The 17,904-nt window shown below is 38.9% G+C and overlaps 1 protein-coding gene across 4 annotated transcripts in view; it reads right to left on the reverse strand.

The window, feature by feature from the left end:
• Positions 1–459: 459 nt before the first annotated feature.
• ABCA6 (ATP binding cassette subfamily A member 6) overlaps positions 460–17,904 on the reverse strand; it is a 57,063-nt gene continuing 39,618 nt past the window's right edge. For all 4 annotated transcript variants that reach the window (XM_074319433.1, XM_074319436.1, XM_074319435.1 and 1 more), the window contains 14 exons: positions 14,736–14,852; positions 13,111–13,188; positions 11,761–11,852; positions 11,006–11,126; positions 10,327–10,444; positions 9,154–9,245; positions 8,721–8,899; positions 8,189–8,264; positions 8,017–8,111; positions 6,643–6,762; positions 6,306–6,446; positions 4,835–4,914; positions 1,679–1,734; positions 460–1,546 (listed from right to left, as the gene is read on the reverse strand). In XM_074319433.1, the coding sequence (XP_074175534.1) occupies positions 1,445–1,546; positions 1,679–1,734; positions 4,835–4,914; positions 6,306–6,446; positions 6,643–6,762; positions 8,017–8,111; positions 8,189–8,264; positions 8,721–8,899; positions 9,154–9,245; positions 10,327–10,444; positions 11,006–11,126; positions 11,761–11,852; positions 13,111–13,188; positions 14,736–14,852 (1,467 nt within the window). In that variant the 3' untranslated portion in view covers positions 460–1,444. The remainder of the gene's footprint in view (positions 1,547–1,678; positions 1,735–4,834; positions 4,915–6,305; positions 6,447–6,642; positions 6,763–8,016; positions 8,112–8,188; positions 8,265–8,720; positions 8,900–9,153; positions 9,246–10,326; positions 10,445–11,005; positions 11,127–11,760; positions 11,853–13,110; positions 13,189–14,735; positions 14,853–17,904) is intronic.

The raw sequence follows: 17,904 nt of genomic DNA on the forward strand, positions 1-17,904 counted from the left end.
AATTTATTGCTTGAGTTTTACAAATAATTTAAATAAATTCAACTCTCATTATAATATGAATTTACTTTTATAGGACACTAAAGGTTCCTAAATAAACAAGCTATAGATTATTTATCATAGATTTAGAAATATAATGTTCCAGATAGAATTACGATATATGTAAAATATACAAATAAAATATTTAATTATATTAAAACCTTATAAAATGTACAAGAAAGATTAAACCACAAAAATAAATGAACAAAGAATACAAATAATTAACACAAAACAAAATGCAAACATGTGAAGCTTCAACCTCACCATAAGTTTAAAAGTAAATTAAAACAATTCAGTGTTATATCAGCAAATATGCATATATACCTAATTAGGAAATTACATGTACTATAATGATTCCAGCTCTATAAAGAATGCACTCGAGAAAGAAGAAAGTAGTTGATTTTTTTTTTTGTATGGAGAAATTGTAGTGATTCTGTTATTCAACTTTATTCAATTTCTATATTTTTGCATTTATACAAATTTTCTTTGGTGAGCATAACAATTTTTTTTAAGTTATATAACGTATCGCCCAAAACAACCGGAATACGGCTTAGTCTTCAAAAAACCTTTCTGGTGATATTCAAAATGAAATAGCCATTGTTTAAGGAAAAAAATAATATGTAAAGCTGATAGATTTTTTTAATTGAGTAATACAAAAGATTTGTGCATGCGTGTGTGTGTGTGTGTGTGTGTGTGTGTGTGTATACACATGTGCATACACTTATATAACATAAAAATTATTCTAAAATAGCAGGAAATACACAGAAAACTATTGATGAGGGAAATCACTACCACCGCCAAATCATAATTACTTAATATAACATATTCAAAATTTTATAAATCTGAATAAATACTGCTGTGACTTTCATTGCTTACAAAAGGTGTATTTGAACTGCTTTTCCAATGCACATGCTTATTCATTTGTGAGCCCAGGTCCCCTAACCCCGTGAATTTCATGACAGATTCTGAAAAGGTTTCAAGGAAGACTCTTGGGTTGTACGTGGGTATTAAAACAAATGTAAACACCTGATGTATCACAAACTAGCATGCAGCAATCACAGAGCTTGTGGCTGTTGAATACATCCCTCACATATTTCAGCAAGACAATTTTTTAGTAAATGTCATATTTCAAAAAAGTCATGCTTTGAAAAATCCCAAGTTTGTGGTTTTATTTCCTCAACACCCAGTGCCTGGCTCTGATAACTTCGTTAATACTCTGTACTGCTTTTATCACAGATTGTCTATCATCCCTAAATTTGAGGGGAAGGATAATTTTAAAATTTATTCATTTATTGACAAAATAGACAAAATATTGATGTTAACAATTTAAAAAATTATACATACTGTAAATTATTACATATAACATAAGCTTATATGATATCAACACGGAATGATTAGGCTTAAGGTTTTACAGGTCTTCTGAATGAGAGAGGAGTTTCCATCTCATGGTGGTATCAACTTCTTCATCAAAATTTTCCACCTCCTGCTCCTTAGAAAGCTCTAGGAATACCTAGATAGGAAACAAAAAAGAAGGAAAAATAATTATCAAGTTGTTGATTGTCTTCCAAATAAACAGGCAAAATACATGCCACTTTCATTTGAAATTTACAAAGATGTTACGAAACCATCAAAGTTGACTCACCTTTTCCAACGTGAACTGAGAGAGGCTATATTCTTCCACGTTAAAGTTATGTTTCACTGAAAAAAAAAAAAAAAAGACTTACTTGTAGTAGTAGATGCTTACAATTTATTACCAAGAATTTTTTGTCATACAAAATAAAAGTGCAAATCATTAACATAAATGGAATACAGAGCTGAATAAATAAATGCTTGGTGGAAGAATGAAATAATGAAAAGTCAGAGAGTTAATATAAATGCATATTGAAATAATCTTGATATTAGAATTTTCTCATGTTACATTTTGACAATATGTGTTTTGTGACTGAGTATATGTGTCTTGAGATCTATAAGTTCCTTGAGGAACTGTATAATTGACTGATACATTCTTACACATGGGGAAGTTTTCAATCCCATTTCATTCTCTTTAAAAAGACCCCGTACTTCTGTGTAATTGTGCTTCAGCCAGTTTATATGCCATACCAGCTCTCTGCTGGGCATCCCCACCAGGAAATCTACATGCGAGTGGTCACCAGATTTATATATTCACATGTTCACAGTTCACTATTTACATATTGAGAACCAGCTATATGTGTGAGTCACCCTTAGATGCCAGGGACAGATCCTAAAGAAAATAGGTGAGAAGTGTCTGTTCAGGTCCTCTGTCCATTTCTTAATTGGATTGTTTGGGTTTTTTTGTTGTTGTTGAGTTGTATGAATTCTTTACATATTTTGGATATTAGCCCTTTTTCGGAGGCATTGTTTGCAAATATCTTCTCCCATTCGATTGGTTGCCTCCTTTGTTTTGTTGATGGTTTCTTTTGCTGTGCAGAAGCTTTTTAGTTTGATATAATCCCATTCACTTATTTTTGCTTTTACTTCCTTTGCCTTTGAGGTCAAATTCATAAAAAAATCCTCTCTGAACCCAAGGTCCATAAGTTTAGTACCTATGTTTTCTTCTATGCAATTTATTGTTTCAGGTCTTATATTTAGGTCTTTGATCCATTTTGAGTTACTTCTGGTGTAGGGTAACAGTAGCTGTCTAGTTTCATTCTTTTGCATGTGGCTTTCCAATTTTCCCAGACACTTATCCCAAGAAGACATACAAATGACCAACAGATATATGAAAAGATGTTCAACTTCATTAGCTATTAGAGAAATGCAAATCAAGACCACAATATGATACTACCTCAGACCTAATAGAATGGCTATTATCAATAAGACAAGAAATAACAAGTGTTGGAGAGGCTATGGAGAAAAAGGAACCCTCAGACACTGCTGATGGGAAGGTAAATTGGGCAGCCATTATGGAAAACAGTATGGAGTTTCCTCAAAAAATTATGAACAGAATTACCATGTGACCCAGCAATCCCTCTTCTGGGTATCTACCAAAAAAACCTGAAAACATTTATCCATAAAGATACATGCCCTGATGTTCATTGTAGCATTTATTTATGGTGGCCAAGACATGGAAACAACCAAAGTGTCCCTCAATAGATGATTGGATAAAGAAGATGTGGTACATATATACAATAGAATATTACTCGGCCATAAGAATAAAGATGAAAATACTGCCATTTGCAACAACATGATGGTTACTGAGCTTTTCATGCTAAGAAAAATAAGTCAGATGGAAAAAGTCAAGAACCATACGATTTCATGCATATGTGGGATATAAAACTGAAAGCAACAAACTAACAAGACAAATAAACAAAAACTCATAGACACAGACAGCAGTTTAGTAGTTACCAGAGGGTAAGGGGGGAGAAGGGATAATAGCAGAGGGTAAAGGGGGTGAAATATATGGTGACAGAAGGAGAATTGACTTTGGGTGGTGAACACACAATGTGATATATAGATGATGTATTATAGAATCATACACCTGAAATCCATATAATTTTACTAACCAATGTCACCCCGATACATTAATTAAAAAAAAACACAGGCAAAAACAAAAACCTCTGCCTTTGGGTAGCTTGCATCTTAGAGGGAGGGATATTGGCATTAAATAAATATGCACTTAAATACATAATAAAGTAAATGATGATAACTACTAGAGGGAAAAAGTAAATCAGGTAAAGGAAATAGACTATTTTCTACAGGACTGTTAGGGAAGGCCACAGTAACAAGGTAAGAACTGAGCAGAAACCTGAAAGAAGTGAGGATACAACCTGGATATTTAGCGAGCAGGATTCCAGGAAGAAGGATTCACAAGTACAAAGTCCTGAAGGTGGACAATGCATGCCTGATAGCATTTAGGAAGAGCTAGGAAGGCAGGTGTCTAGAGCGGAAGGAGCACACCAGAGATTTATATTCTCTCAAGCACGATGAGTCAGGCTCTGTTCTAGACTCTTTACAAATGAACTCATTTAATCCTCCTGACAACCCTGCCAAGTGGGCACTGATGTCCTCCCTCATTGTAGAGATGAGCCATCTAGACGTGTGGGGATTGAGTGGCTTTGTTCAATGTCTCCTGACCTGCAAGCAGCAGGGCTGGGATGGGAGCCCGCAGAGCCTGGTGCCTGGTGCTCGAGTCTGAGCTCTGGGCCATTACACTGTGTTCAGAAATTCCACCATGATGGTTTGCTGTTGGGAATGACCCAGTCAAAAGAGGGAAAATAATGATGAAGAGAGAAAACGGACACTTTCAAGTGGCAAGAGGAGTTATGCACACTGCAGGGCATGGCCTTGCTGGAGACACGGACAGTTCATGGCTAACAGGCAAAGGGACACACAGCACAGACGCAGGGAGGTTTCCTGCTGCCTTCATTTTACTAGTGAAATATAAAAGGGCATCGACCGAGGGAAGAAAGCAGGAAGGAGACGGATATGTAAGAGGAAAGAAGTAATAATTTAGGACACTTGGTGTGAATGGACTGTGTACAAGGAAGCGACGCAGACTGGACTGATGGGCTTTCTGAGGTTAACATCATGAATTCACAATAAAACCAGCCAAGCACAATTATGCGTTTTCTGCAGCTTCCCTCTGCAGTGGAGATAAATCTTTTTTCAGAGAGTTGGATTAACCAAAATTGGGATTAAATCTACCATTAGAATTCTTAAAAATCATACCCTACAGGGCCTATTTTTAAAAATTTATTACACAATTATCTCCCATTAAATTATTATTTAAGTCTGAATTAATTCTTCAAAAGTTTTATTTTAAAAAGATCATTCTTACCTGCCTCTAATTGGCGAAAAGCCTGAGATAGAGGGTGAACATCTACTGCAGGCAGTTTATAGGTCAAGAAGGAAGGATACCTGGGAATAGGAAAACGTCATATTTGACCTTGAGTTTCAAGGTCCATCAACATAATGACCATCAACATAAATATTGACATTATCAGCAATTTCCTTCTTAAAATAAAAGTAATGCAAATTAATGTATGGCTTACACAGGAAATAAAATAATTTATCAATGAACAAATCTTAAAATGGCTTTCGTAGCTCACTGTTGGAGAAAATTCTCTAAATTACATTTATGCTCAATTTATGCAACGCTTTTTCTTGTTGAACACAGATATTCTGAACTTATCCTTTTGATTAGATTCAAATTAGGTTGGGACTAATCCCAACTTAACATTTCATCCTTGTCACCAGAAAACTAAGGAGAGAGAGATGTGAGGTTGGGAGAGAGGGGTATAATAGTGGAAGGATTCAAAAAGCTTTAACTAAAAACTTCCCTGACCTCTGAGGAGAGAAGAGCCAGGACTGATTTGGGGCATCTTGTTTCCACGTGTTACATTTGTCTGTGTGACCTCATGACCCATTTTCAGCTCCTCCCAAAAAGAAGTTCAATGCTCCTCGATGGCCCCAAAGATGCCCATACCTCCAGGACTGGCCTCGTTCAGCCCAGCCCCTGCTCTTTCAGTCTTACCATTCACCATCTTCCCGGCCATATCAAAACTGCTTCTTGGATTTGTGACAACAAAGGTCTAGAAACAGGACTGAGTTGCACGCCCTGGCATGTCCCTTACATAAGGCCATTGTACTTATACTGTGCTAAACTGAAATAGCAGTGGTCATGTTCTGCTGCTTTGGTGTGCTTATCCTCCAAGGAATTTCAAATTCAGTTCCTGTTCCACTTCCTTGCCTTCCTGCCAATAACACAGACACACAAATACACACATGCATCTCTATCTATGCACACACACCTTTCTACGTAGCCTCCATTTTGAGGCATGAAAACTCCATTAAAGGGAGGGCCTTTGATGATCTCAGTTGCTATTTGTTTCCTTTGAGGGGGATGCACCCTAAATAGTTACATCTTTTAAGTGATAGATATTTATATCTTTTAAATATTCACAAGGAGGCCCGGGGAGGGCGCCATGGGCGCAACTGTGGTCTTCTGTGGATCTGAGTCATCAAAAATTCCTTGTCCCCAACTTTTCCATGTCCCCCTCGAGAGCTGGGGATAGGTCTTGGATGACTTAGGAGACCCAGGAAGCTGTGATCCCAGGCTTCCCCAGGGACACAGCATCCTGGGTAGCTCCCAAATTTCATAATCTGTAAGGTTCAACCAGTCAGTTTTTGAAGTCCCTAACTTTCTCTATGAAGTCAAATCACCCTGACATTCTCTCAGAGCAGAAAGGAAACCACTGTGTGTGTGGGTAAAGCCAACAGGTTTCTCCATAATCAAAAGTTCCTTTCACCTTTCTTGCCGTGCAGCCTGTGGGAAAAGCTTCAGAATCTCAGTGTGGACCAAAGTCACTTGAGAAGTTTCCTTCACTTTTAGTTCTAGAATGTAATCCTTGCCAAGTTTGCTTCTCAGGTGTTGGATGGAGCCGATGCTTCTATGGAGAAGAAGGACAGCGTGGTGGAACAAATATTGGCCCTGAAATATTTTACGTTAGTCTTAAATTTTAAATGTAAGGGAGAGAGCATCATTGAGGGAGCTGAGAGGAAGAACTCCAGTTGCCTCAGCGATTTTGCCCTTTTCATAGGAAATCTCATTTGGCGGTCAAGTGCAGGCTCTAGAAAAACACCTACCTCAGTCTTCCGTTCACCATGATGGCAATGCGGTCACAAATGGCCTCGGCCTCGGCCAGGTAATGGGTGATCAGGAGGGCCCCCTTCTCTGTGTTTTTAATGGCTGCCTGGATCATCTGCCTGAAGTGAGACGAAAAATCAACACCATTAAAAAAAAGAGCACAGGGAAAAAAAGAGATGGAGGGGACATTTTATAGATAAAATACAGGTTATAAATCATAGTCAGACTCTAATTCAAAAAAACACAGGGAAATGTGACTATTGATTAGGTTTTTGATAACATAAAAAAAAGTTTTTAATATTTTTAGGTGTGCTAATGGTTTTCTGGTTACGCTATAAAAAATTTCCATAGCTTTTGTAGAAACTAATGGAAATATTTATAAATAAAGGACATGCTGCCTAGTATTTGCTTCAAAATAACTGAGACGTAGGGAAAGGAAGTGGGTGGAGGTATAGATGAAGAAGAATTGACCTTCTATGGGTAACTGTTGAAAGTGGGTGATGGGTATAACAGGTTCATAAACAATTCTCTTTACATTTATATAAAATGTCCATAACAGAGTTCTTTTTAAACGTTGGAAAAACATTGGACAGTCACAAATAAGAAACTGGACTGGAGAGTTTCATAAGTCTAAATGGAAAGTCCTCCACAGGAAACTAAAAAGAATTTAAAAGCTAAATTCTTTTAATGTATAAACAAATTTGACAGATTAGGTAAAAGGGGGGGAGGAAATGGGGGAAATTGTTAGTAAGTTAACAGTTTCTAAGGAAATAGTTATAGATACCACAGTAATTGAAAGACCCTTGGGGCCAGCCTGGTGGCTCAGGTGGTTGGAGCACCGTGCTCCCAACACCGAGGTTGCCGGTTCGATTCCCACATGGGCCAGTGAGCTGCGCCCTCTACAGCTAAGATTGTGAACAACAGCTCTTCCTGGAGCTGGGCTGCCATCCAATTGCCTCAGCTAGAGGGGAGCGCAAGGCTAATAATACCAGCATGTGCCAGGGAGCTGTGTCCTACACAACTAGACTGAGAAACAACGGCTTAAACCGGATGGGGGGTGGGGAGAGGGAAGTGGAAAAAGGGGAAAATAATAATAATTGCAAGACCAATTAAAATACACTCCAAACTGCAAGACCTAAAACTTTAACAAAATACTTACAGGGTTTTTCAATTTTGCTTTTGAAAAATATGAATACCACATGAATCTGATTCAACATTAGAGAACCTATTTGTTGAATATTTGTTTTCCTAATAATGTGGATTATCTCCACTAAACTGGGAACGAGTGGATTTGATTTTCTAGGATCAGTTTCAAAGTGCAGCTTTTACACAAGGTGTATTATACTTCCAGCTCTGAGGGTTATCATTCTCACCACATTTGCTGCTGTCCTATTGGATCCATGGCTGTAGATGGTTCATCCAGAATCAGGATAGGTGAATTTCCCAGCATGCTCCGCACAAAGCACAACTGCAAGGCAGACAGACACCCTTACTTGCTGCCACCACCGCGTCTGCCCTCAGAATACCATCGCACGCCACACACACCTTTCTGGTGGCTCCTGTCGTTAGCTTGTGCACTGGCACATTCAGCTGCTCATGCAGTTTGAAAGTATCCACCAACCTGATGGAAAACAGGATGAGAATATCAGGTTGAGAGAGGATAGGATCCGAGGAAAATGTCTTCACACGAAGAAGAACAGCATTGGAAGGAAGCATGATGCTATTATTCTCAAAACTCTAATGACTAATGCAAAAAAAAACAACAAAGTTTATTTTGGAACATGAAAGATGTTGCACCTCAGAAAACATTTTTAAGAATAACTATAATTCTGAATGTGGAACTGAAATGGAGGATTATTCATTCACTTGTCAATTATTTTATGCAATTACTTTTTTAATGATCTCTCAATCAGGGATGCAAGAAACAGCTCCTGTCCCCGTCCCTGCTTTCCCTACCACTGACTCTCTGAAAAGGTGGAGACATCATTTCTACTGCTCATTCTCCATTAGTGAATTCATCATCAGTGCACAGCCTCCCTGTCTCTTGACACAAAGGAATCACGTGACTTCTCTGTACCGTGATATGGCTACAGCGGCGTCCGCTTTCCTCAGCCCTTTCACGGCGGCGAACACCTCCAGATGTTCCCTCACCGTCAGACTGGGCCACAGCGCGTTCTCCTGAGGACAGTACCCCAGGAACTTGACCATGTCCTCTCCCTGGTGGCCCATAATGGAACTACATCCTTTCAGTTCCACCTAAGAAGGTAAACTGGTTTTAGAAACACATGTAGCCTTTCCTCCAACCATGAAATTAAATTATTCAAGAAACTGGCATATAGCTAATAAAATCCCACATTTTTTGAGCATCAAAAAAAATGATAGAAATTAGCTCACATATTTATTAAATACTATTTTAACTACTGAAAGTATAGTCTTATAATGCTATAATCTATGTTTATCACGACATTTCCATTTTGGGGAATGGAAACCATTTCTTCATTTGTCACTACCTCTCCAGCTGTCGGCTTCGTGATTCCAACTATCATTCTTATAGATGAACTTTTACCAGCGCCGTTGGGTCCAAGCAATCCCAGTATTTCACCTGAAAGAGAATCACTGACTCTCAAGACTGGAAGTGAAATAGTGATGAACATAAAATGGTTCCTTCCATAACCTTCTTCAATAACACCTCAGTACCATTTGGAAATTTGTAACCTATATGTAATCTGTGTCACCAACATGGTCTTTAACCCCTATAATTATATAAAATGCCAGTGAAAAGCTTATGGATTTGATGTTAATACACCTGTCTTTTTTCCAGATTACTTTTTTAGTAAAAAATGTACCCAGGTTTTTTTCTCTAGTTGACGGCTGATGTGCTGAGTACATAGATCAGTGATTCCTAAACTTGGGAAGTCAGGGACATTTTTACCCCTGTGTCCAAGCCACCATCATTTTTCATCTGAACTGTTATAAAAAGCCTCTTAACTTGTCCACAACCCAAATTTATGAACCATCAATAGCCAGTGTGTATTTTTTTTTCAAGCTATAAATTAAACGGTGACAAAATGCTGGCTGAACTTGGTATGAAATCTAAATTCTTTGCTCTGTTTTATGAAGCTGCACCTAACCTAGCCCTGCTGGCCTGACCATCCATTCCATCTGCAGATGCATCCACTGGCCTCTCTGTGCCTCACAGGCCTCCCCAGGCCTGAGTCCCTGCCCTTGCTGTTTCCTCTGCCTGGGGTGCTCTTCTCTCTTCACACTCACAGAGCTGGCACCTTCTCATCACCACGATTGGGGCTTAAATGTCACTGCTCAAGGAAGGCCTTCCTTAACTCTACATGAACGCAGCCCCAGGTCACACACAAGCTATTTCACATGGTTGAATGTTCCACGGACAACTTGCCTATATGATCTCGGATACTTTTCTCGATACGTTATTTTTGTCTATTGACCCCTCTTAGGATGTAAAATCCATGGGCGCAGGAACTTGCCTATTTCTTTCATAATTATATTTTCAGAGCCTAATACTGTCCCTGGAACACTCACAATTAAATGTGGAATGAATGTCACTCACAAATGATGTGTTGAATGAACGAATGCTTCGGCAGCTGCCACATGCCTGCCACACAGGTGATCAATGGGTATTAATGGCGAATAAAAAGGTGACTCTTCCTAACCTTTTTGAACACAGAAGGAGATGTTTCTTGCTGCTATTTTCTTCTTCCTCTTTGAAAAGCAGCGTTTCTTCTGACCTGCATATTCTTTGTGTAGACAGCTAGCAATGATGACGGGTTTCTGGAAGAGATGACAACATGATTTGCCTCTTAAACGTTAGAGATTTTCTGTTCCTATGTTCTCCCTACCGGACCTGTCTTGCCCTGTGTCATGAACCAAACCACACTGAGTTGAGGGTAATCTGAGTGCTTGTTTCAAGTGTCACGTGCCTGCACTGATGCTTCTTGCTTTGCAGTGGAGTGAGAAACAGCATAATGTCAGGAACAAACGTGTCTAATCTCATAGGCACATCGATGCCAAACGAATCACCCTCAAAATCTTAATTTCCATTAGGATTTCATAATGTCTCTCATGTCAATTCCCCACCTCACGAAACTTTTGGTTTCAAAATGATAGCTCTATGTATCCATGTCCATTTTTTCTCAAAAGAAGAAAAGAACCATTATGTTTTGTGTTCTTCTTTGCGCTTCCAAGACACTCCCAAGAAGCACCTGCATATTTAAGAATTATGAAAAGGCACCACACTCCAGCCTTTCAAGATGAAAACCTGCACATCAACCGATATGCTGGGTAGTTCTTGAAATGTTCCGTTCACATGCACTTTGTCCCTGGGTTTGCTACCTCCTCTGAGTTTGCCGTGGTCAGGGCGGTGGCTGTTCTTATTCTTTCTGCTTGAACGTCTTCATCTTCATCCACAGGCTCTTCTGGATTCGGCTGAGCCTTTCCACTTCGAGGGGAAATTCTGTGGAGAAAACGAAATGCACGACGGGTGATTTTTCTATTGTCAAAGATGGATCAAAGAACCAGCCTCCCTGTGAGTTCACTCGCCATTGTCCCTTTCTTACTAATGGGTGATGATGATGGCCCTGCTTTTGCCAAGAACTCCCGCCCCTTTCTCAGTGTCGACGCCGTTCTTTTAGTTGGCATCTTTGTCCCTTCCAAATCCGCCGGCAAGTACTGCTGCTTCTTTTAAAATCAGCTACATTTTCTCTGTTCCCTCTGAGCCCATCTAATCACACCCAATGTTTGCCTTGGTATCCTTTACTGTTCACCCTTTTTAGCATCCCCCACTTGGGAGGCACTATGCTGCTCAACCCATGTCACCCATCTCTTCTGTTCTAGGATGTATAATCAGTCACCTTGGGTGGGAGAATGGCATATTTGAGGGACTGAAAGCTTCCCTCTGCTGGTTAGTGCCAGAACCCTGCCCAGGAGTCCTGTTTTGAGGCACTAAGCCAGCAACCCCCTGACCGGCATGAAAATTAGCATGCTATTTACATTGTAAAGATAAACGTGTACTAACAGGTTGATAGTCTAGAACACTCTAGGAATATTACAATATGATATTAAGTATGAAATTCAGTTTTTATTCCAACCTGAAAACAGGGTCCTTTTGCATTATTTTCTGCCCACACTTTATTTCCATGCATCTTAGGACAAAAACAAATAGCAAAGCCTGAAAGTAGGGCTAGGAGCAAAGAAAAACAGTTACATTTAGGTATAAGTTCACAAATATTATTTAAACATTTGAATTCAACTGGAGGCCTTTTGTCCTCAGGTAAAATAGATGTGAATCATGCTCACAAATTGGGGAAGAAATCCAGCCGTACGTGACCATCAGCTAGGGACCCTGACCCCTTCTCACAACCCACATCCAGTCTGCCAGCAAATTCGATCTGTTCTTCCTTCAAAATTCTCCAGAACCCAATTTCTTCTCACCCCTGCTTGTGCTACTCCCCGCCAGGCCCAGGTCATTACGATGGCTCATCACAGAACCGCAATACCTTGCTACCTGGCCGCCCTCTTCTCCCCTTGCTCCGAACATCTATTCTCAACACACTCACTAGAACTACTCTTCCAACACGTAAGTCCTAGCATAACACTTTGCTTAAAACCCTCCAATGACTCCTCAGTTACTCGAAGTCAGCTCAAAGTCCTTTGGGGACTTTTGGGACCCAGAACGCTCTGTGTAACCCCTGCTATCCACCCCACTTTACCCTACTCCTTCTGTGACCTTCTCTCGTGCCACTCTCCTCTTTGGTCACTCTGCTACAACCAGACTGGCCTCCTGGCCGACCCTGCAATAAGCCAGGGCTACTCTTGCCCCTCATACTGGAATATTCTTCCCCAAGCTATGTCTACAGCTTGCTCCCTTGCCTCCTTCAGGTCGTCATTTCTCAGCCAGGCCTTTCCTGACCACCCATCTAACATAGTATATATTATTTATTGAGTTTATTATCCAGCTCCTTTCACCAAAAAAATAAACTCCACGAGGGCGAGACTTCTGTCTACATTTGCTCCTGTGCCTAGGAAAGCACTGACACATTCTATTCAGGGACAGTAGCTTTCTTCAGTCTAAACAGGTCAACATAATCATTCTTCCCTTTCACTTTTAATTCAACCTTTGCTTTTTAATCTCTGCATCAAAGGATTTCAGTTATATTGCATCTGTGTGCTTTGCAAACTCTCTCAAATTTGGAGGGGACAATAAACGGGATAAATAAACATGAAAAATTAATTTTATACTGAATTCTGGATTTAAACCATCATTCATGCATATAAAAAGTAACTCTAGGATTTGGAATCATGTCTGAATGTAATTGTCTATTCTAAAAGTGTTTTTAAAACACTTTTAAAGTTGCACACTTCAGACAAGATCAAATAGTTATTATAGCAAGCGATCACTACCTTAAAAAATAGGGGCTGAGTTAGAAAAACCTTCTTACTATTAGGCATACTAGAAGATCAGCTTCACTCAGGTCAAAATATTCGTTTTCGTATTTTTCTTCGTGCTGAAAGGCTGCCTGCAAAGGCAAAAAAAGGCTAAATTTAAATTCATCAGCTTTATGATTTACATTTAAATGATATAAAATTTCACACACTGCTTGATTCCCCTCTGTGCACTGGTGACAAGCAATTCCAAGCAAAGAGAGGGGACCCCCTATTCAACACTGAATGTCACTCAATGAGCAGATAATGTCTGTCTCTTCCAATTTTTTTTTTTCCTTTAATAGTTTGGTTTAACGTTTGCTGAACGTCTACTGAAAGCACAATAGAAAGAGGTGCCTGGATCATGAAAAATTCTAGGGGCCAACAATATTTGTCCTAATAAAGCCACCACAAATCTTTTCAGGGTCCCTTCCTACCCCAATGATGACTGCTTCCCACCACAATCATTAGTCCCTTTGTGTTATCCTTTCTTCGTCAATCAATGCATTCAGAAAGGAACTCATTCCTCCTAAGTAATATGTGACAGATGCAGGCTCATGTATTTTGCTTCGCAGGTCTGCTTATATTCTAGAAGAGAAACGCTTTCAGCAGAAGTATACATTTTCAATTGAGAATTCCAGGCGTTGCTCTGCCAATGGAGAAATGTTTTTGCAAATGGCCGGCTTTCCCAGGTTCCCAAGAATACAAACCATTAGGGAAGCCCTCTCTGCCTTCTTTAAAGCCACATTACTCAATGAGGCAGGCTCCCCCACCCCCGAATATGCTCCTGACTGAGCTCTTCTGCTCATCTCATTGTACCTGTCTTTTCACCTGAATCATAGTCAGTTTATCTAATGCCTTCTGGTCTTCCCTGCTTTGATGCCTTTACTTTCCTCTTCAGAACACGCTTACCTCCTGCCCCACTCTCCCACAAATTAATTCTCACTCATTCTTCAGGACTGTGTTTAAACACTGCTTCCCCTAGAAGATCGCTCTGACATCAGCTGTGCTTGGAACTCTGCTATTCTGTTTTGCAGCCTTTTAAGCCCTATGCATGGACTTGCCTGAGGCTGGTCTTTGTGTCCACTGAAGCTCTGTGAAAGGAAGGACTGTACTGGCTTGCCCATCAGATGTCCCCAATTACTAGCATAGTGCCTAACACAGAACAGTGTTTAATACACAGTTTTGAATGAAGGAATGATTGATGAATGGTATTGTACATGAGTGTATCCCTCACAATGGATAATGAAGACTCATGAAACTAGGCAACATTTTTCACTCTGGCACTAGTGTGGCATACATAGCATCTACCAATGCTTATGTTTTGCAAAGTGCATATGGCAAAGCTTTTGTAATGGCTTTATTGAGGTTCAATTTTCATGCCATAAAATTCACCCATATGAAGGGTACAATTCAAGGATTTTTCAGTAAATTTACAGAGTTGTGAGAGCATCACCACAATTCCACTTAAGAACATTTCCATCATTCCAAACAGATAACTTCATATGCATTTGCTGTCAGTCCCCATTCCTACTCCAGCCCCAGAGAACCACTAGCCCATTTTCTGTCTTTAAGATTTAGGCAAAGCATTTTGATAGGTTGCATATTCAAACCTAATGACACAGTTGATAATATTGCTTACCATCAACAAAAAAGTTAGAAATCCATCCAAGGTAAATGAAGGCAATAACACCATGACCAATATCATCATAGGTAACTCTAAATGAGTTACAACGATGTCATAAAAGTTGGTTGAGGTCTACAAGGCAAGTTGAAATATATTGCATGTCAGACGTACCCAGTTCACTGATATTTGAGAAAATATTTATGATGTAGGTGTTCTTATCATATGTGTCAGAATGTTTCTATTTGCAGATACACCCCTTTTACAGGGCAAAAGGAAAGGATGAGATTTTGTTCATGAGAATATATATATATATATATATCACCATTAGCTCCCCAACAGAAAATTCTTTGAATAATCTGGAGATGAAGGTGAAAAATAAAATGACCAAACACACTTCCTGAGAGTGCCTTAAGTACAATCTAAGACAATAGGATGAAGAGAGAAATTACCTTTTTATAGTTAAGGTAGCAATATTGTTAATGTATAAAAATTGGTATACATTGAAAGTTATATGGGCAGTTATAAAACATCCATATTGCCTCTCACCTAGACTGAAGCTTTCTAACTGTCCTCCCTGCTTCATTACATCCCCATGCCAAACAAATGATTTTTCTGAGATTGTGTATTTTGACTGTAATGGACTCATTTTCTTTTAGATTACTAGTAAATGTTGGGGGAAGGAATAAAGATAATCTTTCATTTTTCTGTTTTAAGGATCCACTTATCAGTCAACAGGTATGTATTGAGCACTTTACTGAACATTTTCTGGGTCTTATTAATGTGTTAATTATAATAAAACTAATAAGAATCATAACTACTAAATCCACTGACTATTACACAAATGCCAAGCATTTAGAATTTAGGATGCATGGTTTACTTTAATTTCACAACAACTCTATAATATAGTTCTTATTATCCCTTCCTTTATATACGGGAAATCTAGGGTCCAGAGATATTAAATAACATCCTCATCATCACACAGTTAGTGAGTGACAAAGCTGGAATTCAAAACTCTCTGTGTGAGTGTGATTGTTAAGTCTTTATGTCAGAAAAGTATACTGTTTTGAGGAAATTGCATATAACGAATGTTGTATCATTATTAAGTGAATTTACAGTTTTGGGGGAATATGTAATCTACATGTAAAAACAATTGGGAATAGAACCAAATAATTTATAACCAAGTATTCAGGAAGAGCACAATAAGCATTTTAGATGGCAAATCCAAAAGGCTTCTCTCATTCTACAACTGCTGCAAACTCTCTGCAAAGGTACTGCCCAACTGTCCGTGTTTACATCGTTCTCTTCTCTTCGTTTCCATGACATCACACTTCTCTATTTTTCCCCTATCTCCTTATTTTTGATAACTGTGCGTTCTTTAGCCTACTTAGTTGATGCCGCTTAGTCTACCAGGCCTCAGGTTTCTACTTTTGTGAGTGATTCTCTTCTTTCTTTCTTATCTACTGTAACAAGAGAGAGAGGATGCCAAAATGCATCAAAGGAAATACTCGATGGCTCAGTGTGCTACGATGTGCTGCTGTCCTTCCGCCACTGGGCTAAAAATATGGGCTGACAGGGTGCTTCCTTATTAGACAAGGGTCTAAGATACCCATGAAGTGCCACGTCCTTGGGGTACAGGAGTCCACTGGACTCTAGAAACAAATTAACTACTGACTGTGGCTTCACTCCATGATGGGGAGACATTGCCTGTACCCAAGATTGCAAAAAGGGTAACTGCACTGACCAGCAACATATGATACATTTGTATATATGATCCTGTGAATAATAAAAAAATGACCTTAGTCCTAAGACTAGCATGGTTTAAACTTATACTAACTGTATGATGAAAGATCAGGTATCACAATACATGTGCTCAATACATGTCTGAAATAAAGCAAGTTCTTTGTATAAGACAAAAAGTTATTGCAAACTGCTTGAGGTCTCTGTGAAAATGTATAATTTAGCCCACTAAAATCAAGACGTTGATCAACACAAAGTTTAAATCAGTATTGTCAACCATGCTACCATCTCATATTTTTTGATACGACGAATGACATAAGGTCTGAGATCTCATTATACTAGCTGATCTTGAATGGTTTTCAAATCTGAAATCCCAAAATTCCACACACACGTAGCTTCTTTTCAATGATATGAAAATGACATACATAGACAAGCACACTAAAATAGATAAATATGAAAAAGGACAAGAAAAAATCAGAAATTATAAACATGTATTATAATGTAACACTATGATATAATTTTTTTACATTTTGAACAAAAAAATCTGTTTTACAAAATTGACTTTGCTTCTATAATACCTCATTATCTTATTTTAATTTATAATAATTCAAAAATAGTTGACAGCAAAGAAATAAAAGGTAGCTGATCATCTATAGATATATTTCGACTTGAAAAATACAATGTTTCAGAGTCACATATTCGATTCTCTCCTGTGGTTTTTTATTTATTATAGTTTGTTCATATTACAGTCAGAGAACATCTTAATCATCACATTCATCCACAAGCCTAATAGAAAGGTCTTCTACACTATCATGGCTTTCCCTAGAAATAACAAAATCATCTTTCTTCATTGGTTCCCTTATGCACTTGCAGCTGAGGAATTATGCAAGAGGAAGTCATCATATGATAATGCAAATTCTATTCCGCCTTCTACCATGTATTGAAGGAACTCTGCCCTCATTAGATTTTCATCCCTTATGATGTAAAGTGTAAGAGAAAATGGTCTCTACTCTCTAAGTCAAGAGATGAAAGCCCTTGGTATATCAAATTCTGGAAGGTCTTCATATTCTGTGGAATTGCTGTACTTTGAAATCCTAGAACTTGACTGGGAAAATTCTGTCCATATTTTTTTGCAACCCAATATCACTACAGAGCCTGATCCCATGAGAAAAGCTCCCTCCCTGCTCTGCTTTTCCACAAAAGCTGAAGATAAGGGGCAGGGGGATGGTCCTACTGTTGACAGCGACTGCTCCTTTATACGAGGGATTGGCAGATCCACACAAGCCAGGACGAACTGTGAGTATCAGGTAAACCAGGGGCTTATTTTTTACTTGACACAAAGCAAAAATGCATTCATCTAGGCATGCATTTGTCCCTGTCTGGAATGGCTTCTATTTGAGGAACGCCAACACAAAGAGTGGGAAAGACATAAAGAAAAGGGAACTAT

The sequence above is a fragment of the Rhinolophus sinicus genome, linkage group LG15, assembly GCF_036562045.2.
Source record: "Rhinolophus sinicus isolate RSC01 linkage group LG15, ASM3656204v1, whole genome shotgun sequence".
In the NCBI taxonomy this organism is placed as follows: domain Eukaryota; kingdom Metazoa; phylum Chordata; class Mammalia; order Chiroptera; family Rhinolophidae; genus Rhinolophus; species Rhinolophus sinicus.